We start from the raw sequence: 23,971 nt of genomic DNA, 5'->3' as shown, positions 1-23,971 counted from the left end.
CTGCTGATGCTGGTAGGGGCAGAGGATTTTTTTAAGACTTTCATCTTCATAATTTGTAAAGTCAAGATCGTACAAATAGGCAACCCTGAAAACGTAATTCTTATTAAAAGGATTGCAATGTGCCGTTCAGGAATCGAATCTCTATCAGGAACAAATAACAATATTGATATGAATGCTGAAAACAGTGAACAAAAAACCCAAATCATTAAAGAACATCCCACGATAACTGCCGGAGTAAGGCGTATTTTACTCTGTAACGGATAGGCTATTAATAAATATCTGATCATACAAAGGAACACAATGTGTGCACTTGAACTATAGAAAACCGTCTCAATCAGGTATTTTACTGTTATGAAGCTGACAACACTTTCGGATGAAATATAAAGTTCCAAAAGATATAAAAATAGCTTGGAACTTCTTATAAGAAACAGACTGACTATATTGAGAAGATCTGGAATTACGATGCATCCGATGGCCACGAATGTTGGAGTATGGAACTTTTTATCATGCAAAATTTTGCAGATGGTGACAAAATTTCCTACGACCCCCAGGAATCCAATTATCAATCCCAGTATCACAATTGATTTCTGAAACATCTCTGATGTCAGATCACTTATATCGAAGTTAAACAAACAGAATTTGAATGATACAACGCCATACGTGTCATAAAGATCACAATGGTTGTTCTCAGCAGATATGTTCTGCGTTTCGTTCCAGCTTTGCCAAAGAGTTTCATCCATTGGCAAGGAATACCTAAATGAACTGATACTATTCTGTGTCGTTTCTTTGTTAAGTTTCGATACTTTCCATCCGGTAGCAATGGATGTGTTTTCCAAACTCCTTCTTTCATAAGATGCCATTTGAAGTATACTGTTGAAAAATGTTTGTTTCAATAAAAATGACCATTATCTTTTTACATACAAAATCAGACAGTTTTTTACTATTAGATTAGTTCACGTTGTAAAGAAAACACATTAAAACTTTTATTTTTCAACACTACCGCAACTTAACAAAATTGGTACTATTTTATTAAGTAACTTTAATTAAACATACCTGTTCTTATTTAATGAGTAACAAGTAGAACAACTTGTGAAGTGGCTTATCCTTACTTGCTGCTTATTTTAAGTTAATGTCAAAACCAGAGAACAAGACCAATATATGCGTATGCCTAGTAAACGACCGCTTACGTCAGAGGATTTCCTTTTAGGAGGGGCAAAATGATATGTTTTGATTGTTTTCCTACTTTTCTCGCAGCTAAAAAATGCTGAAAAAAGAGACTCAGGCCAAATTTAAAATAAAAAAGACCATCTAAAATTTGATTTTAATTCACCGCCCATTATTTCCTGGTTAAAATTAAATAGAATAAAAGGTAGCAGGTCAATAACTGAAATTTAAAAAAAATGAAAAAGTTTTAGATAACTAATAATCATCTATCTCAAAAAACCTACTTACAATACAAATCTGTGAACAAGGTATAAAACGCATCCCCTTTCGACCGGCTACATCCGCCATGAACCCTTTTGTAAGATCAGGCAAACGGAATAATCTGAAGTCAATTTTAATATCATAAAAACAAAGGTCTGTCAAATTATATGCAACATGTGAGTCAGGATGCAACCCAATGATATGTTGTATTTGCTAATAAGGTCATTGTAACGACCATAAAATTAAGAAATTCTGAGTTTGTTGAAATTCCATTAACATGAACGTATTTGTCAGTGGCCTGTCTCGGTTTGAGAAATTGATCGTACTTATAAAATGCTCTTGATTATCAGATAAGTTGGAAATGAACTCCATGTGCAGGTGATCATGAAAGAGAAATATTACTGCATAAATAAGGAAAGCTGATGATGGACCAGCTGAAGTCATCTCTTTTGTCATACAATTTAGTCGTTAGTTTGTCCTTATCGTCTAAAGTCAGCAAAACATCCAATTAAGAAATAGAGGTGAAAAAATCAGTGATGACTTTTTTTCGTGTTCACTAGGATATATCGAGTCGAAATATGAATGGAAGTAATTATATGTATTGTTTTTTGACAAAACACCTTCGATATATCTAAAGATCGAGTTGACGACCACGGCGTTTTCTTTTTCTCATGTAGACGTTTTTGAAAAACTTCTTCAAGGAATATAAAAACAGGTCTAATAAAAGAACACAATTAATGCCCATGGGATTTTCCAACAGAGCTTTTAGGCCTGGTTTCCAATGACTAAATAGATGTTGTAAACGAGGAACTCCAGCATCCTTTTATTATCAATAATTTTTTGATTACCAATATCAAGATATGGAAATTTCTGGAGTTCTATTTTAATTGAAGAAGCAGTTGGTATGATATCAAAAAACCTAGTTTTCAATTTATCGTGAGGAATGGTTGTATAAAGTGTTGAAAAGTCATCCGTTTTGAAGTTACCGACTTTTTTTTGGGGGGGGGGGGATGTAATTTTAAAATTTCTAAAAGTTCTCTTAATTTTTTGAGAATCCACTTTTGATTGACACCATTTATAGAATATATTTTGACACAGTACGACTGAGTATTAATTGAATGATATCTGTTGAACTGTTTTACGCTGAGTCGGCGGAGTTTCAGCCATAATTCGGCTGCAGTACTTCTGAAATTTCTCCTTTACAGCAGTTAATTTTTTTTGCAGAGTAGAGATAGGGTCTTGCCTGAACCCGTTGACATGACTGATAAAAGTATTAGAATGAAATGTGAGTTTGAAGAATTTTATTCTTAGAAAGTTATCCGTGAGTATAAATTGGATTTCCTGATGTAGAATTAAAACCAATTTCGTTATAATTATGAGCCTTATGAACAAAGACGATGTTGTTACAAGCCTTGTCTGCTTGAACCATAATAAAATTTTTATGTAGTCTTTCTAAGTATTATATCACTTCCTATCTAGCGAAAACGGAAGGATGGATGGTTCGCATATTGCATGTTAACTTTCTAATACGATTCTTTAATTTATTTTTAAAACACCTAATCCATTCTGAATAAGTGTTTAGGTCTTCCTCTTTATATTTCGCCCATTATCTGGAATATATCTTCATAATAGAAATGCACTTCTGTTGCCAAATGAAGAATCGGGGCTTGTGACGGTACATATTGTCGTTTTGTACATATTGTCGTCGGCGACAATATGTAGTTACCCTCACTGCGCATACATGTATTGTTGTCCATCGGTACATATTGTCGCCGGCTGAAAAGTTACACAATTGCATATTATGTGCCTTACTCTCACTGTACATATGGTCGCCAAAAGATATTGTTGCCCAAAGACTTTTTGTTGTTTTCTGGTAGTTTTGTGAATGTAATTTGTTTTGATATCACAATGACATGTCTTGTATGCTATTTCATGCATCCTGATTGTGACGGTACATTTTGTTGTCCAGTTCATATTTTCGCCGGTGACAATGTACCTACATTCACTACACATATTGTTAGGGCTGGGTATTGGCTAAAGATTTCGTATTGCGATATATTGCGATATTTTTAACTGTATTGCAATATGTATTGCAATATTTTCAACAAAAATTTAAATGGTATTTTCTTATTATATTAACTTCCTTTTACATGTAGAAGTACACAACTATGATAAATAACCAATGATTGAATTACAGCTGAATACACTCATACAACAGCTTTTTTTTCTTACTGTTTGGATGATTGCAAACCTTTTTGACAACTTTTCTATATATTTTATGATAGAATTCCTGAGTCTAAGCTTTTTGCCGGTATATCGGTATTACAAAAACGTATTTTTTGTCAACATACCGCAATATACCGGAATATCGGTATTATTGCCCAACCCTACATATTGTAGTCCATTAGTACATGATGCATGACAATGCATGGCAATGCTTCCATATAAATATTACTAATCATTGCTTTGCTGTTTTTGAGAAGATTTTTAAAGAATTTTCCTAAATATTCCTACGTAAAACTGATCGCCCATCGTGACCCCACCCTACATCCTGGGGTCATGATTTAAAGATACTAGAATCTACACTACCCGAAGATGCTTCCATATAAACATAACTAATCACGGGCCCACTGCTGTTCTCAGTGGTGGATCTAGAAATTTCAGAACGGGAAGGGAGCGCGGTTCAGATTTATTTAAAATAAATGTCTTATGTGTTTGAAGGTGTGTTACTATATATGTTAATTAAATTATTTCATTTTGAAATTTTACCTGTAAATTAAACTGAGAATGTATACAATTAAACTATCAGAAATTACAAAAGCCCCCCAAAAAATCAAACGGGGGAGGGGGGTGCACCCGTACTAGATCCGCCTTTGGTTCTTGAGATGATTTTTAAAGATTCCCTTTATATATTCCTATGTAAAACTTTGATCACGCATCGTGGCCCAATCCTACCCCTGGGGGTCATGATTTGAACAAAATTGATTATGTTTTTGCTTGCTTATTTGTAGTTTAACGTCTTCATTTTTCACTCAAATGGAGACACCACCAATTGCCGGTGGAGGGCTGCAAATATAGACCTGTACTCGGTACTTAGGGCTTTTGAGTAGTGAGGGTCTCTTTCATGTCAGCACCTACTAAATTGAACATACAGTATGTAATGAAGAATTCACATAAGTATCATCTTTTCAGTTCTTGAGAAGAAGATTTTGAAAGAATTTTTTCTATATATTCTATGAAAAACTTTGATCACCTATTGTAGCCCCACCCTTCCCCCTGGTGACATGATCTGAATAAAACTGAATCAACACTTTATAATGAAGCTTTCATATAAGTTTCAATGTTTCTGACACAGAGGTTCTTGAGAAGATTATTAAAAGATGTCACTAAATTTTCACTAATTCATATCTACTTCCCTTGAAAGAGGGCATAGGCCTTCATTTGAAGAAACTTGAATCCACTTTATCCACGGATGCTTTTTGGCAAATTTGGTTGAAATTGGCCCACTAGTTCTTGAAAAAAAATGTGAAAAGTTTACAGAAGGACGGAAAGATGGACGACAGCCAAATGTGATCAGAAAGGCTCAGGTGAGCTAATAATGCCAACTCAACCACTAATTATATCGGCACATGTATAAGAATAAGGAGAAAATAATATCCAGATAATCATTACTACTGAACTAAAAAAATATTTCAATTTCCAAGTATAAGTCTCTCTCTCTCTCTCTCTCTCTCTCTCTCTCTCTCTCTCTGCACGACCGTAGAAAATATTCTTCAACACATATATATCGGCGACAAAATGTGCAAATGTTCACCGTACATATTGTCGCCAACGACAAAATGTGCCGATGTGTGACTGTACATTTTCTCGTCCATTATGCAGGAGGAAGAAAAGGCTCGTCTCGGTACATATTGTCGCCGTCGACAATATGTACCAATGGACGACAATATGTGCAGTGAGGTAGGTACATATTGTCACCGACGACAATATGTACCGAACGACAATATTACCGTCACTGGACTTCCTATATTTTGAAGCCTTTAAAATGATTGCTTTTAGGTTTTCATTTCCAAACAATGTATAAATAATGTGTCCAGAGGAGCTGAAGTTGTAAGAAGAGAATGAGCAAGAACACTAAAGAAGATTTTGTTTAAGGTGTTCAGTATTTAGGCATTGTAAGGTTTCTTTATGATTGACAAATTGAGAAGCAATAGTAAGGGAACATTTGTAGGAAATGCAGGGTGTGGACTTCAACTAGAAATATAATGGAATTGAAGACTGAATATTTTTATAATCAAGAACGTTTGTAATCTTCAGAGCAACTATTTTTTGTACTAAATGGAATTATATGAGAAATTTTCAAATTTTCTTCTTTTTTTTTTTAATTTATTTGTTTCATTAGGTGGATATATCATTTTCATTAATAAGGAACAAAAGTTATTATCTAAAATGTCCATCCATTTGTTTGTATGATAAAGTTTTTGTCTTGAAGCAGTTCTACTTTTATAGGTTCTGTGCTATTGCACATCCTTGTCTTTATGTACAATTATATTATAGTTCGTAAGTAAATATAGAAAGAAACTTGAAAGATTCAATAAAAATATGAAACCGAGACATATGTCCATTGCACATGAATGCCCTACCCAAGGTACAATAATTTTGTATTGAAACAAGAAAAGAAATGTACTTTGAAACATTAATGTGAGTTAAAAGTAAAATATTTAATTAATTAATCTATTCCTTTAATCTAAATTTGCCAACGAAGGAATTGGCTGTTATCATTTAACGATTCACCATAACTGCAAAATCAGTGCTTCTTTGGTCCGTTGTTAAGACTTTATGGTGGGGTATATTTGGTCATACATTGCAAATACATCATTAAAGGTCTTCCTCACTACTCATCTGAATTAAGCTGCCAACTTATTAACAAGATTGTAATAACCAATAACATGTACAGTGAAGCCCTTACACATCTGAATCAATCAATCTCATTGCTTTGATTTAAGTTTTGAGCTGCAGGTAGTGATCAGATCACATATCTTCGTACATTCATGATATGCAGACATTATAGTGGTTGTGAAAAAGTATTCTGTAAGTGATTCTAATATTCATAATATTCTGAAACCACCTTATACAAGGGTTTAACTGTGGGGTCCAAAAATTTGAGTACATTTTTCATTATTTTTCTTTTTTGACGATCCACTTTATTAATGGCAATAGTTTTTGCAGAAAATGCTCAATGGTTTTGATTGTTTTCCAGTGTATAATTTTTTTTAATTGGATTTGAAATCTTTGAAAATAAATTGCAGTGCAGTCTTATTGCTACTATTCCTTATTGCTAGTATTCTCTCTTCTAATTAGGTCCCCGAAGACTGATTGGCTGTGCACCAATACTTCAAGCGTTTTGTAGGCATGACCATACATACATATGCAAGACATTAATGATACACACAAATTTCTTGATGTATACTATGCTAAAAAACTTCTTGATCTCAGAAAAAATTGATGGCAATTTTCATATTACTAATGGAGGTCTTTATGAAATTAAAAATTTGACACAGGTAACTTATTTCATATATATTTTAGACTGACTGATGAAATATTTCACACCGGAGTAAATCTTTTGGACATGGCTATTTACAAAATGACAACATTCTCACAAACTCAATGATTAGACATCCGCTCATATATAAAACACCTACTAATAGATTCCAGAATTTGAACAGGCAAAGTGCGGACAGACTTCAGGAACTTAACTAAAGGAGATTGTACGAGACATCTGAAAAATAGTAGCAATTTTCTTTATGTATACATTTCTTTATATATACATTTACAAAATGTCATCTTTTCATGAAATGATTATAAAAATGAGTTGATTATTCAGTAAATTGTGCCTAAATTCTATCCAAACCAAAGTTACTGTGAGCAAGCTCAATAGTTTTCAACCTTCCGTTGTACATGTATATATTTTCGATTGCTGCATCTAATGTTAATTCTTTCAAAGTTTTGGATAATTAGTACTTAGGTTATACTCTGCTAGTGACTTGAATTTGCCCAAATAAATCGTTCAAGGTCATCATGGTCATGACAAACTCTGAGATCATAAGCAATCGTTGTGTCAAATATGAGTTTTTAATATACACGTATCTCTATTGAAAAGTCATGGTCCGAACATGATTGCATGACCAGACGGACAGATAAACAGACAAGAATACTCCTAAATACCCCAAGACTTTGTCTTGGGGTTATAATTACTTGTAGACATATATTTTATTCATTTAAGTGGACAAAAGCAAATACACACAAATACTGAACGCATAAGTCCATGGTAATCTCTTCATTTTCACAATTTAATTACTTTTCAATTTTTTTTTGATAAGAAGGGGGTTTTGCCAGTTTATTTTTTTCCTTTGCGTTTAATATAGATTAAGACACATATCTTACGTCATTTTGATAACAAAAACTTCATGTTGCAATCCTGTTTTTTGCTATGTCGTGTCCAGAAAGACTGAACTAGATCCAAAATGTTTCATTACTTTGCCAAAATAGTCTTATTTTAACAAACATGTCATAAGAATATTCAGTATGATTTTATATTAGCAAACCATAGTAAACTTTAAAAATTACATTTATCTCAAATGTTTGGTTTGATACTACCAGTGTATTAAACGCTTTTTCAACGGATATTAATCATCAACATAACCTCCGGTTTTGACACGATAGCTCGCTTCAAGATGTAAATTTCGCTCAACTTTAAATAGAGAAATTCATGAATTTTAATAAGCCAAAATGTTCGTTAAAAACAGGAAAATATTCAACATACCTCACTGAAATGTCTAATTCCAGTAATATATCGTAGAATAATATTTAACACCCTCACCATCGTTTACATAGTTAGGCAAAGTTGCATTATGTTATTAATGAAAGATTCCTTCAACCGATCAGGAATGTCTGTCAATTTATTCAATGTCTAATACATGATAATAGAAGCATAAAAGTTAACATATATAGATCTATACAGGTCTTCGACCCTATACAAAATGCATGTACATGTAAATCCTGGGAAGGCATTTCACGACACTTATGATATCCTTGGAACATTACAACTTCAAGTCATAAGTTTGCATGAATTAAATATCCAATATACAAAATGTATTTGTCACATTATGTTTAACAAGACGCAACTTTTCTGTCAACTGCGTATAATTTTTATTGATCAATAAAAAATTTCTTTCGGCAATTTCTTTCAACTTTAACAGGGCTCAGAAATGTATATTATATAGGTGTGAACATTTTGCAAATTGTCACTCTGATAAAAGTTTAAAAAGGAAAACGACCAAGAAAGAGTAAACCAAATTTGACTTTGATTTTTGTCTACAGGGATGGTTTGTTTTTCCTTGTTCCTTCCGGTTAAACTAACTGCCTCATACGAGGAAAATTACGATAGATGATATATATCCAGTTTTGGACTAAAGGCATGGATTGACATAAAGTGATAGCAAAACCTCAACCACAATCCTTTAATTAAGTGCACGTATCATTCATCGGTCATTCTCTAATACACAAGTAGTAGCTTCTAAATAAACATTATTTAACAGTTCAATGTACATGTTCATTGTATTTCTGTTTTTCTCTGTCATCATTGTTTTTGAAAAAATGTTTACCCCTTAATTATAAATGTACGGGGGGGGGGGGAGAAAAAAAACTGCTTTGTTTAATATAAATTCTATTTCAAACTGACTATGCGTGAAAGTGGAATGTGAATTTTATTACACAATTTATGAAATCACATCACATATAGTTTGAATTTTTGGACAATATATAATTAATGTTTTAATGAACTTGTGATTCTGATCCGCATCATTGGCGTTTCATCTTCAACAATCAGTCTTTCGTATGCAGTTGGAGATGGCGGCATGTCGGGAATATCTACCTCAGTTTCTGTGTCTTGTCTGATTGGCTCTATTGTCATTTGTGGTAACTTAGGAATACCTTTTCTTTCGAAGTCTATAATATCGGATCGGGCTCGCGATTTTGCAGAGCCTATTACTTCCGGGAATACTTCCCTTGGACCACCAATAGCAGTATTTGGTTTGGCATATTCAGGAAGGTATGAATTTTGTTTTTGGAAGTCTGAGAAACCAACGCTTATTCGAGTGGAACTGCGTTCAAGAAGAAGATGCCCTGTTAAAAGAAATTGCAAAAGCATTTAAAAGATATATTCTAGCAAATTCCATTTTTTATTCAAAATAACTCCAGACTTCTGTATACATAACTCGCCTTATCATGTGGACATTTGCGCATATCTTTACATGAAATGACGGGATGTCGAAAGTAATAGGAATCTTGGGTAAAAATATTTGTTAACAGTATATGATAAAGCATACCTTTCCCAACTATCTGTGCTTTCTGTACTTCGTCTATTGCTTTATGGTCTCTTGGTGTCAACATTTTCTGTGAAGAGATCGGATTAGCGTACACAGTTTTTGATCCATTTAGTGAAATTACTCCACTTTTTTATTATCTTAACTTTATGTTTGTGAAATGATCCCCAAATTTCTTGAGATCATGGATCAGCTAAAACCAGGGCAAGATCTGGCTTTTCTAGTTTATCATCATCAGAAATAGATTTGACAGTTTCGATATCCGAATATATTTTCGAATTTAACAAGGATTGATTAGTCCTTGAATTCAATAAAGGTGCAGTTCTTGGGGCTAAAGGGATGTCCAAGTCTGCTCGACTCTCTAAATCTTCATCAATGGTTGTTCCTAAGGTAGTTCGTTGGCCAAGTGGCGTATTGGGTGGTGTTAATAGATCCCCCATGCCTAGAGATGTATTTGGGGGAGGAGGGGGAGAATGCACAGAATGACCAATATGACTAATATGACTACGTTATTTATCACCGGTAACCATCATTGTTAAGCTTTGTAAGTTTTTATTGTTCTGAATCTTTGGTTTGTCTTTTGAGAAGGATTCTGGAAGCTTGGGTTTTACTCTTCTATTTTCTTTACGGATTAACCCTTCCTTGTCCCACTCAAACAAAGCGTCTGCGTGAATAGGTGTGTAGGTAAGTCTAAAATCTGGTTTTGTAGATTCCGACGTAATAAGATCCGAAACAGCAAAGGCGCAAATAAAGATAAAATTTTTGCCTTTTATACAAGTTTTTACATTCATTATTGAAATTTTCTATACTATTATTAAGTTCTTCCCATTTTGCATGAATTACTGCCTTAATGTCACTAAAGGTTGAAATATCTTCCATATGTCTTTTTTTAAGCCGTTGGCATGATTAAACGAAAGTCTTCTTATTCCATCTTAAATTTTACCGTAAATGTTTTAATCTGAGTTTCAATCGGAACTGCTTTTGGGCTGTTTTAGTGTAGAAAATACACTGCGTTTTAGAAGCTCTCCTGCGTTAATCAGGAGATACTGAAAAATGTAGGTAACTTGTGTACTTATTAATAATTTCCCAGAAGTGATTTGTATGTATTATATAGAAGGAAGCCATAATTTAAAAGGCACAACATGGTTTCTCAGATGAAGTGCATTTTTACACTCTTGGAAGAGTCCTGATTCATATTTGAATTAAAACAATTTAGGGAGGAAAAAAAAAGAAAACTGGATCTAACTAACAGCATGCCAGCATGGCAACATGCAAAATAACTTATCAATAAATAGATATGTGGAATGTTCTCTAGCGAGAACGTTGCTAATTTGTAAAGAGGGTCTTTAAAAACTTAGATTGAAAAATGTATGAATGAATAAACGTTGTTATTCCCACAAAAAGGAGTAACCTTGCACTTCAAATATATATTCAATTAAAAAGGTTAAATCATAAATAGAATTGCAAAATTTATCATGTCTGCTGTTTGTGGCTTTGTTTTTTTAGCAATATTTTCAAAATGTGCATTTAATAAGTTCACAAAACTTGTTAGTTTAAAAAGTTTTTTGAGCTGTGTTTTATGTATAATAGTATCCAAGGGAAGGTCTTGTCACAAGGATTAATTATGTGAAGTATGAAAGCCTTAGCACCAACGGTTCAAAAGTTATGACCAAGGTTAACGTTTTCCAAAAGTAAGTCAAACTCCAAGGTCAAGGTCAAGAGGTCAAATAGGGTGGTATCGAAAGGAAGGTCTTGCCACAAGGATTTCATACGTGAAGTATGAAAGCCCTAGCTCCAACGGTTCAAAAGTTATGGCCAAGATTGAGGTTTTCCAATAGAAGGTCAAAATCTAAGGACAAGGTCAAAGGGTCAAAGTTGTTAGTATCCTAAGGAAGAACTTGACACAAGGATTACATATGTGAAGTATGAAATTCCTAGCACCAATTGTTCAAAAGTTATGGCCAAGGTTAAAGTTTTTTAAAAGTAGGTCAATCTCCAAGGTCAAGGTGAAAGGGTCAAACTTGTTGGTATCCAAAGGAAGGTCTTGTCACAAGAACTACATATGTGAAGTATGAAAGCTTTAACACCAACCGTTTAAAAGTGATGGCCAATGTTAAAGTTTTTCAAAAGTTGGTCAAGCTCCAAGGTCAAGGTCAAAGGGTCAAAGTTGTTAGTATCCTAAGGAAGGTCTTGTCACAAGGATTACACATGTGAAGTATAAAAGCCCTAGCTCCAACTGTTCAAAAGTTATGGCCAAGGTCAAAGTTGGGTAAAATTTTGTAAAACTAAGTCAAACTGCACGGTCAAGGTCAGAAGGTCAAATACGGTGGTACTCAAAGAAAGGTCTTGTCACAAGAAAACACATGTGAAATATGAAAGCCATAGCTCCAACCAATCAAAGGTTATGGGCAGTGTTAAAGTATTTGCCTACAAATAGACAAACAAATAAACAGACAAACAGACAGACAGACGGACGGACGGACAGGGCAAAAACTACCCCCGAATCTTCGGTACGGGGGCATAAAAATCAAAGGAATCTTGATTGATAGTGATGATAATTAAAAGTCGTATTGCTTCATTTGTTCACAAAGCTAAATACAATTTTTATTGTACTAACACAGGAGACATCAACACTCTTGGGGTAACATAGAAATGAATTAATTCAAATCATTAATATACGCGCACATTAAAGCACTTTAATCTATTATGAGGTAAAAATTGATTTACAAAAAAAAACTGACGAAATAAAAGTTACTCACCTCCTGTTTTATCCACCGAAAGCATTTTCACAGGATGTGTATTTCTAAAGTGTTTCAAAAACAATACCGTTTATATATATATATATATATATATATATATATATATATATATATATATATATATATATATATATATATATATATATATAAAGCAGGTTTGTGTATACTATCACGGGTCATATACGAGGTTTATTTATTTGAACAAATGCAATGCGTATTGTCCTTCAAGTAAGGCTGTATCTAATGACAATGCCTTTAATCTTATCATCTTATCAAAGCTTTTCACACACTGTAATATACTCAACACTTGTCATTTTATTACTCAATTCACTTATTGTCAAGGAACTTATTTTATATACTCTGAATTCTATGTGTCAGTTCGGAGGCCAGATCATTACCGACCACTTCCGTCTGTGTCCCTGCATTTAATTCTTTATTGTTAAAATTGTTGTCCATCGTTCAAACCTTTAATAAATTCGGAAACCAGGTTAGTCGTTACTTTGTACTTATCATATATATGTGTTTTCGGGAAGAGCCCTAGGAATACGGCACTCTACTTCCGGCCTGCAGCGCCACTAATTTCACTGCCAACATTCCCTCTTACCCGTACAAGGACATATTATTTTAGACCCAAAACTACACGGTTACAAATGTCTTCTTATGAAAAATTACTGGCCAAGACAAGATGAAAGTAATGTGAAAGGTTCATTACAAAGTGAATATTCATTTTTTTTTTTCAAATTATGACCCCCGTGGGATAAGGCCAAATAAAAAGATACTGTGTGTTTCTGGTTAATTGCCAAATAAAAGTAGGATAGGTAAGTCGGCGACATGCATTTTATTGATTTTGAGAATCCTATACAAGTGGACAAATGTATAGCTCAAGTACAGATTTGATATAAAATGTAGGAGGGACATTTGGATTAAGCCATAATAAAAAAAAATCCTAATTTCTCGCCACCACCCACCCCGACTTTTTACCCCTGCCTCGATTTCTTTGTCTTGATTTCGGTCACGGTAGCCTAGTGGTAGGGCGCTCGCTTCGTGATAGGGAGGCCCTGGTTCGATTCTCGTTCGACGCGCCGCGTCAAACCTAAGACGTAAACAAAAGTAGTGACTGTTCTTTCGCCAAGCGCCCGGCACTAGAAGTGAAAGTCACGGGTCTTTCGGCAAGATAAAAAAACTCTCACTGCTCAATGGCCCTCAGTGCCTAGTATAGGTCTAAATCTGAAGCCCTTCACCGGCATACAGTGACACCTCTGTATGAGTGAAAAATTCTCAAATGGGACGTTGAACAAAATACAATCAATCATCGTCTTGTTTATGATCGGGATTGATATTAACTACCATTCAACTTTCATTTTAAACACCACAAATGTTGGCATGATTTTGACAACTGACAAGATGATAATTGCTGTAATGTATATTAATCAAGGATCATTGGTTGTGAAAGATTGATGGGGATGGGTTGAATGAGTTACGCATAATTAAACGGATCTAAAAAAAAAAAAAAAAAAAAAAAAAAAAAAAACTAGCATTCTCAAGAATAGCAAAGTGATGATTTGCCATATTTATTGAATTGAATTATTGATATGGAAGCATCCTCAGATAAAAAAAAAAAAAAAAAAAAAAAAAAAAAAAAAAAAAAAACATTAAAGTTTGTTCAAATTATGCCCCGGCCCCGTGGTGGCGGGAAGGAACTAGAATATGAGGATATAGTATTACAATGCAGGAAAATACGTATTATGGTAAATCTTTTTTTTAAGAATCTTTGTTTAATGAACAATGAAGCCGTGATAAGTCATATTCTTGCACAAGCATCTTCATGTAGTTTAGATTTAAGTCTGTCCTAATTATGGTCCTTGGGAAAAGGTTGTGGCTATAAAAGAGGATCCTATTTTTTCAATGAATCTTTTTCAATGAACATAATATTATGATCTTTTTCAATGAACATAATATTATGATCTTAATGTCGACTTATATAGAGTGAAAAGAAGAACATAAAATTAAAATATTTTAAATAAATATAAATACACTTTAATATGATAATGAATATTCAATTTTCATTTAATTGAACTTTGGAATGATTGTCGATATCAAGTCAAACAATAATACATTTCATGTTCCTTTTGTTGACCATTCGCAAACTGTAAAGTTTTTGGATTGCGTTAAATCATCAGATTGAGTGTGAGAAAACTTTTTGTTTTGTGGATAATTGAATAAGTTTAAAACAGTTGTTGTTGTGTTCCTTCAATATCACTATGGTTGGTACGTTTATGATTTAGCATTTTATTTGTCCCTCCCATGTAAGTAAATTCAGTTTCAAGTTGACTTAATTGCTTGTTTCTTTGAAATGAATTCATTTTTGCTACGAATAAAAAAAGAGAAAATGCTATATTTTATTGAATTAAATTGAACTGTGATATCCAAACATGATGTATCCCTGGTTATAAACAAAATGATGCACTAACACTGACTTGGGAGCTTATGACTTAAATTGTTGTCAAAACATGATTTGATATTAAATGATACATAGAATGCGTTTGACAAATTACTATAAAAATGAAGAAATACTGCATGGTTTTATTTCTTCTAAATATTTGAATACTGATATTAGTATTTTATACCTGGACCTTTCGACGAGTACTCAAGTACAAGTAACCAATTAATCTGAAATTCTGCTCTAAAAGATCAAAACAATGACTTATATTCTAGATCGGGTAGGGTAGATTTAATTGATTTTTTTTCCTAGTTCATTGTCCCCGGTGGCTGGGAAGGGTAGGGCCACAATTGGACATAAAGGTTCCGCCTATGAATATAAAGAGTAATATTTTTAAAATCCATTTTTATTACTCTATTATTTTTTATTAATTTATTAAAAAGAGGAAGACCATAATTACACATCTTCAGGTGATGTTGGTTCAAGTTTGTTAAGTTGGAAAGTATTCTTCAAAATCACATAAAAGGTCCACGAATAGTTTTATCTATTAATATGCAAGCAACCAGAGATGTTCTTAACTGTTGGCTAACACAAAAATAAAAGCTTCCATATTTCTTCACAGATTCTTTAAAATATAGGTATACGTCATAAGGTGCTATGGGATGATTTATGTAAGATTTAAGCTTACTCCAGTAAAGTCTGATTGGTTAAGGTTATGTATAAAGTTAAAAATAAGAGCAAGGTTATACGTGAATGTATGCTGAATTCTGATCAGATTATATCAGTGGCTTTAGTTGTCCAAGTTTTCAAAACAATACACTAAAATATAGGCACATATATTTATTATGAAATACCATGCATTTAGAACGATCTTTGAAAACAAAGAGAATGCATTTGCTCTGAAATCTGGTAACTGTAAAAGTAATAAACTGGATGCAGCACTAACTAAAACAAAATTCCAGCAGCCTTCAGGTCATCATTATACCCCCTCGGAGTGGGGGCGGTATATTGTTTAAATCTTGTGTGTCTGTGTGTTATCTGTGCGTCTGTCCAAATTTTTATCACAGTTTCCTCTCAGCAACTACTCATCGCAGATGCTTGAAGGTTTAGAACTTTTTGTTTAGGCATGTCATAATGATGTGGTGGGATTCCTTTTTGTACATAACTGATTTCAACTTCCAGTTTATCTGTGCGTCTGTCCGTACTAAATTTTTGTCGCAGTTTTCTCAGTAACTTCTCATCGTTGATGCTTAAAATTTTAGCACACTCTTAGTTTCGTCATGCCTTACGGTGGGATTCATTTTTGTACAAATCTGAAGTCAACTTTCTGTTTATCCGTGTATCTGTCCGTACCAAATTTTTGCCGCAGTTTTCTCATTTTACTGTTCACATGAGAACGTATATTCACATCAGAGCGGTTGTATTGCTAGTGAGCATTTGCTTACAGACTTCTTTGTTTCTGGGTCAGCTTCCTGATATTGCCTATACACTGCAGTTATTGTATGGGCACTGCATGAAATGCAGAAGACCTGTAGGGATCACATTGTCCATCCATTCATTTGATTTCAACACTTTTGTCACATTAACTCAGTTTTCAATGAAACTATTGTACAAGGGGTGATCAAAAAGTTCGCGAACTAATTGAATAACTTCTTTAAAAGAAACAGAATGAAGTTTCAGTGTTTATTATTTTTTAAAGTAGTCCTCTCCGATTTTAATGCACATCTGCTATTGTTCTGCACATGCGCGAATCACGTGATCCAGGCAGTCACGTGACATGCTCCGAAGCAGTCTGTTCAGAGAAGCAAAACGATCTTTCCGAGTCATATATTTCTTACCATGCAAGTTATTTTTTATAACAAAAACAGTCCATCTGTCAGAAATGGCCAAATCTCGGCAATAGGATGGGTGGATAAGGATATCCCTTCCCACAATTAGTATGGTGACCCATCACAACCCGAGTCCTCTGTCTCGGGAGAGTCGTTTTTCCAATATGGATAAAGTATGGGCGCCTTCTTTTTATCATATCTCATATGTTTAAAGTCTAAAGTAAACGATATTTTAGAGATTTAACAATTATGTTATTGTTAAGATATACAACCATTATTCTAATTGTTACTTGACGATGTTTCATAAAAAATTGCTCAACTAAGGACACATCTTTTGCCCGGCTTGCTTTCGCTGGGCAACAGAACAAACATCATTTTTAACCGTCTCCCTGTCTTTACTTAAACAATCAATCCAATTAATGATTGAACTTCTGGTAAGTCTTTTGTCTTCATAAACCTTGTACAAATTATCATATTCTACTGCAAAGGAATTTCCAAGATATACGTTAAACTTTACAGCCGTTCGTTGCTCGAGTACGACTGAGTCAACCATTTTTTGTCACAAGTGACCTACATATTGACGTCATTTTCACATTGTGACGTCACAAACACGGAGCAAAACATTATTTAACATATGTTATTTATAGAACATGTGTATGACTATTTGTGTGCCAAATTTCATTCTGATCTGAATTGTGGTTTTGTAAATATAGAGATAGTTCGCGAACTTTTTGATCACCCATTGTACACAAGAACTTTGATATAAGAGTAAGACACCTACAGATTATCATGTCATTTAACTTTGTCTGTATGAATCTGAACTGTACCTTCCCGAGATTTTTTATGCAATAACTTGAACCATTTACATTCAATTGTTTACATATATCATACACAAGAACATGTATTTTATTGATTTAAGTTTAATTGATGCTTAATCATGTGTACGCTACTTAGACCGGCCATTTACCTAAGCTGGCAAGATTACTACCCCTTCACAAGACATTTAAACAATAGAAAACCCTATGAGGCCATTTTCAGTTTTTTACACCTCTGCCTTCTGGTGGGTATTTTTCACACCTCTGGCTGGTCATTATTACCCTACTGGCCAATGACAGTTATATATATTTTTTGCACTCAAAGAGTGACTGGTATGATGATGGGAAATTATCTATGTTTTCTTAACTTTTGTTCTTGGACAGGTGGCCAGTGTCCGTTTTCAGGGGCGGTCGGATTTATGAGAATTTATGTGTAAAGAAATGTTAAGAATTTTGCCGGGACTTATAAATTCGGTCGATGTTTAGGGTTCAGGTGAGCCGGTTTAGAGAGGTTTCTCTCTAACTTCATATGTATGAGAGTACGGCATCTAAAAACTGGGGTTATGTCGCTTTGCCCGTTTGTCCATAAATATATGTATGCATATATATTAATTGTTGATACAAACAGTTTTCAGCTTATTTTTTTGAAATTTCATACACAAGAGGAAGACTTCTATAAATCATCAAATGTAAAGGTAATGTCAAATGTCTGCCTATTTGATTTTTTTTTTAGCTCACCTGATTCTCAGTATCCATGTGTGAAGGGAATTTAAGTTTGTTTAAATTAAAGGGCCAAACCTTCTGCCAAGGGGGGGGGGGGGGATAAGAATTTGTAAAAATTTAAAGGCATTTTAAAAGTCTTTTCAAGAACCATTGGGCAAAAAAATTAAAATTAAAGTGATACCATCCTCAGTTAGTGTAGATTCAAGTTTGTTTTATAAAATCTTGATGCACACGAGTAGAGGGGGGGGGGGGACAATATGCGATAATAGTTCTGCATAAGAATGTAAAGGTGGAAAATTCAGCATCCTCGGGTATTGTATGTTCAAGTTTGTTCAAATAATGATGGGGGCCACACTGGGCTATCAAAGTATATATGATTTTTTAAAGTCTTCTAAAAGAATACCAAACCTATGACTGATTCATGTTTGTTCAATCTTGAATATTATCAAATACTTCGTTCTACTACTATTTCCTATAGAAATGAACCATACTACGAAGTATTTGAAGCAGACTATTGCTGGAACTCTTCAGCATCGGAGGTTTAAACGAATAGGATATTCCTATGAAAAATCAACAACTTTATATTTTATTGGATTTAAACCTTTTAAAGGTAAGAAACGAAAGTTTTATAGTGATAGAGACTTAAAAGGATGTCCAAAGGAAAAAGTTGAAGCGGGCAGCTAATTCATTTCAGCCCGTTTTGTAACAAGCGGTCAAAGTTGGGGCAAGAAAACCCGAATCACTTTGTGTGACACTGTACTGAGATTCGTTGGGACACCAGACCAAAATTTTTAGTCCCTACGAATCTCGCTGAGATTAAGTTTTTTATACCTCTGCCTTCTGGTGGGTATTTTTCACACCTCTGGCTGGATATTATTACCCTACTGGCCAATGACAGTTATATATATTTTTTGCACTCAAAAAGTGACCGGAATGATGATGGGAAATTACCTATGTTTCTTAACTTTTGTTCTTGGACAAGTGTCCGTTTTCAGGAGCGGTCGGATTTATGAGAATTTATGTGTAAAGAACTGTCAAGAATTTTGCCGGGACTTATAAATTCGGTCGAAGTTTAGTGTTCAGGTGAGCCGATTTGGAAAAGTTTCTCTCTAACTTCATATGTATGAGAGTACGGCATCTATAAACTGGAGTTATATCGTTTTGCCTGTCTGTCCATAAATATATATATGAATATATATCAATTGTTGATACAAACAGTTTTCAGCTTATTATTTTGAAATTTCATACACAAGAGGGAGACTTCTATAAATCATCAAAATAAATGTAAAGGTAATGTCAAATGTCTGCCTATTTGATATTTTCGCTCAGCTGATTCTCAGTATTCATGTGTGAAGGGAATTTAAGTTTGTTTAAATTACAGGACCAAGCCTTCTGCCAAGGGGGGGGGGGAGGGATAAATAAAAATTTGTAAAAAATTAAAGGCATTTTAAAAGTCTTTTCAAGAACCACTGGGCCAAAAAAGTTAAAATTTAAGTGATCGCATCCTCAGTTAGTGTAGATTAAAGTTTGTTTTATAAAATCCTGATGTACCCGAGTAGAGGAGGGGGGAGGGGGGGGGCACAATATGCGATAATAGTTCTGCATAAGAATGCAAAGGGGAAAAATTCGGCATCCTCGGGTATTGTATGTTCAAGTTTGTTCAAATAATGATGGGGGCCACACTGGGCTATCAAAGTATATATGATTTTTTTTAAGTCTTCTAAAAGAATACCAAACCTATGACTGATTCATGTTTGTTCAATCTTGAATATCATCAATCTTGATGCCCCCGGGTAGAATGGGGCCATAATTAGCGATCAAAGTTTTGCATTAGAATAAAATTCAGCATCCTCGGGTATTGTATGTTCAAGTTTGTTCAAATAATGATGGAGGCCACAATGGGCAATCAAAGTATATAGGATTTTTTAAGTCTACTAAAAGAACAACAAATATACATGTCTAAGTCATATCTATATGGAAGCATATTCAGGTAGTCTAGAAAGAATTTGTTCAATTTATGACTGCTGGGAGTATTGTGGGGCCACAATATGTGATAAAATCTTACATAAGATAATATAGGGAGAAAATCTGATGATGGGGAAAAGAAGGGCTATAGTGACTCATATGAGCAATGTTGCTCATGGGTCTCTCGGTTTGTTTTTAGGTTACTTGAGTCACTCAGGTAACCTACTGCTATCTGTTTTCGTCTGTCGTCGTGCGGGTGTGCGTCGTACGTAAACTTTTCACATTTTCGACTTCTTCTCGAGAACAAATGGGCCAACTTCAAACAAACTTGCTACAAAGTATCCCTGGGTAATTAAAAAAGATTATTCATGTTTGTTCAAATGAGAGGGCCACGCCTACCTCCAATGGGAGATAATTAAGAATAAGTGAAAAATTAATGGCATCTTTTGAATAATCTTCTTTTCAAAAACAATTGGACCAGGTGAAACTTATCTTGAAATATCCTCAGGTAGTGTAGAGTCATGTTTATTAAAATGATAACCCCCAGGGGTAGGATGGGGCCACGGTGGACGATCAAAGTTTTACAGAGGAATACCTGAAAAAAATCTTTAAAAATCTTCTCCAGAATAACTGGGCCTTTTTGGATTTTCTCGGGTGTAGTAATTGGCCGCTCTATATTTTTTTTGTACTTCAATTTTTTTGTATATATTTTGATTTGTGAGTGTTATGCCGTCTGCGGTATTTGACCGCTCCATATGTTAATTTTTTATGCCCCCGGATCGAAAGATCCCGGGGGTATATTGTTTTTGTCCTGTCTGTCTGTTTGTCTGTTTGTCTGTTTGTCTGTTTATCTGTTTGTCTGTTTGTCTGTTTATCTGTTTGTCTGTTTGTCCGTTTGTCTGTTTGTCTGTTTGTCCGTTTATCTGTTTGTCTGTTTGTCTGTCTGTCTGTTGTCAACTTTAACCTTGCCCATAACTTTTGATTGGTTGGAGCTATGACTTTCATATTTCACATGTGTATTCCTTGTGACAAGACCTTTCTTTGGGTACCATCATATTTGACCTTTTGACCTTGACCTTGGAGTTTGACCTACTTTTGCAATATTTTATGAGACTTTAACCTTGCCCATAACTTTTGACTGGTTGGAGCTATGACTTTCATATTTCACATGTGTATTCCTTGTGACAAGACCTTTCTTTGGGTACCATCATATTTGACCTTTTGACCTTGACCTTGGAGTTTGACCTACTTTTGCAAAATTTTATGAAACTTTAACCTTGGCCATAACTTCTGAACAGTTGGTGCTTGGGGTTTCAAACTTCACATGTGTATTCTTTGTGACAAGTCCTTCCTTTGGATACCAACAACTTTGACCTTTTGACCTTGACCTTGGAGTTTGACCTACTTTTGAAAAACTTTAACCTTGGCCATAACTTTTGAACAGTTGGTGCTTAGGGTTTCAAACTTCACATGTGTATTTCTTGTGACAAGACCTTCCTTTGGATATCAACCACCACTTTGACCTTATGACCTTGACCTAGGAGTTTGACCTACCTTTGAAAAACTTTAACCTTGGCCATAACTTTTGAATGGTTGATGCTAGGGCTTTCATACTTCACATATGTAATCCTTGTGACAAGACCTTCCTTTGGGTACCAACCACTTTGACCCTTTGACCTTGACCTAGGAGTTTGACCTACTTTTGAAAAACTTTAAACTTGGCCATAACTTTAAAATGGTTGGTGCTAGGGCTTTCATACTTCACAAATGTAATCCTTGCGACAAGACCTTCCTTTGGATATCAACCACCACTTTGACCTTATGACCTTGACCTAGGAGTTTGACCTACTTTTGAAAAACTTTAACCTTGGCCATAACTTTTGAATGGTTGATGCTAGGGCTTTCATACTTCGTATATGTAATCCTTGTGACAAGACCTTCCTTTGGGTACCAACCACTTTGACCCTTTGACCTTGACCTAGGAGTTTGACCTACTTTTGAAAAACTTTAAACTTGGCCATAACTTTTAAATGGTTGGTGCTAGGGCTTTCATACTTCACAAATGTAATCCTTGTGATAAGATCTTCCTTTGGACACCAACCACTTTGACCTTGACCTTGACGTTTGACTTTTATTTAAAAAACTTTAACCTTCGCCATAACTTTTGAACAGTTGTATCTAGGTCTTTCAAATTTCACAGGTGTATTCCTTGAGACAAGACCTTTCTTTGGGTATCAACATTGCTTATCTTTTGGCCTGGATTTTGAGTTGCATTTGAAGAAACTTTAACCTTCGCCATAAGCTGCCATACGGGGGCATCAGTGTTTCACAAACACATCTTGTTCCTTCATTTTTTTGTATATTTGATTTGTGTGTGTTATGTCGTCTGCGGAAACTGACTGCTCTAAATGTGACTTTTTTCTTTTATTTTCAAGTATATGTATTTATTTGTGAGTATTATGTCAGGTACAGTAATTGGCTGCTCCATATGACTATAAATTCTCTATATAATATAACATGTGAGTAATATGTCGAGTGAGGAAATAGACGATTCCATATGTAGACTTTCTTCAATTTCCATAGAAAATCTTCTATGTAAATGTTATTTTGGGTCTGTAATAAGCCTGAAGAGTGGTATATTTTGAATTCTAATGTAAAATTCCATATTTTAGTGTTCAGTCAGATTTGATAATGGATTATTCTTCACATGTAGACAGTATGATGATACCTGTATAACAAAAATTAGTCTTACCTATAACAACTTTCAGTAAAAACGAAGAATGATGGAAGCCAAGTTTCGGTCACAAATACTTTGCTGTTTGTGCTCTTTGCCTGTCTAGCGTGCAACACGTTGCCATGGCAACCCAATTATTAAAAACTTGAATTGTGAATTGTGAAGTAGAATATTCTATTAAAGTTTGAATATTTTTTTTAAAGAAATGATTTTATTAATCCATTTATTTGAAAATTGCATTTATTCAAAAAAGGGATCTTAGTGCAAAAAGGTCAAATTTCTGCTCTCGTGTGAAAACATGCATAACTTTTAAATGAATATGATGACATATAATTTTTCTCAATGTAAATAAAGATAAAATCATTTGTTTTATCATAAATATTGCTGATTTGAATTTTTGCCAAATATTTTTGAAAATATTTGAAACTAAACATTTACCTCGTGAAAAATTGACATTCAGGAATATACAACTGAGGTAAATTGTATCATTAGTATAGTGTATACAACTTTACATTTTTGATTTTTTTCATTTGAAAAAAAAAAAATTTATGTATACTTAAGTATCATTCAAGTCTAATAATCATAAATAATTCTTTCCTTATCCTTCTTTTTTTGTTTTATACATAGCCTAATATGAATCATCAGAAGCTGATTTTGCCATTTGAGGGTTGGTCTGACTGTACCCCCAACTTTAAGTGGCACTAGTGAAAAAATGTGATGACCATAACTTTTTTCATACATTCTATGTGAGCTAGTTAAATTATGTTTGGAGTATGAAAAAATTCCCTCAGAAATTACCCGAGTATGTCACTTCCTTAACTTTTCAACATATTATAGGGTTATTGAACTTATACATGTATTGGTGAATATTGGCACGAGTTGGTTGTTGAAATGCAC

General features: G+C 34.1%; 2 protein-coding genes across 2 annotated transcripts in view; both read right to left on the bottom strand.

The window, feature by feature from the left end:
- LOC133186392 (proline-rich transmembrane protein 1-like) overlaps positions 1–23,971 on the bottom strand; it is a 182,931-nt gene that overhangs the window by 151,139 nt on the left and 7,821 nt on the right. The gene's annotated exons all lie outside the window — the stretch shown is intronic.
- LOC133186459 (uncharacterized) lies at positions 9,173–12,594 on the bottom strand. Its single transcript, XM_061321702.1, has 3 exons — positions 12,569–12,594; positions 9,813–9,879; positions 9,173–9,609 (listed from the first exon to the last, which is right to left on the bottom strand). The coding sequence occupies exons 2-3, from the start codon at positions 9,874–9,876 to the stop codon at positions 9,251–9,253; spliced, it is 423 nt and encodes a 140-aa protein (XP_061177686.1). The 5' UTR covers positions 9,877–9,879; positions 12,569–12,594; the 3' UTR covers positions 9,173–9,250.

This window comes from Saccostrea echinata, unplaced genomic scaffold (genome assembly GCF_033153115.1).
Source record: "Saccostrea echinata isolate AGI-Se365-2 ecotype Australia unplaced genomic scaffold, CSIRO_AGI_Sech_v1 ptg000013l, whole genome shotgun sequence".
In the NCBI taxonomy this organism is placed as follows: domain Eukaryota; kingdom Metazoa; phylum Mollusca; class Bivalvia; order Ostreida; family Ostreidae; genus Saccostrea; species Saccostrea echinata.
This window is presented reverse-complemented; position numbering and strand designations above follow the sequence as displayed.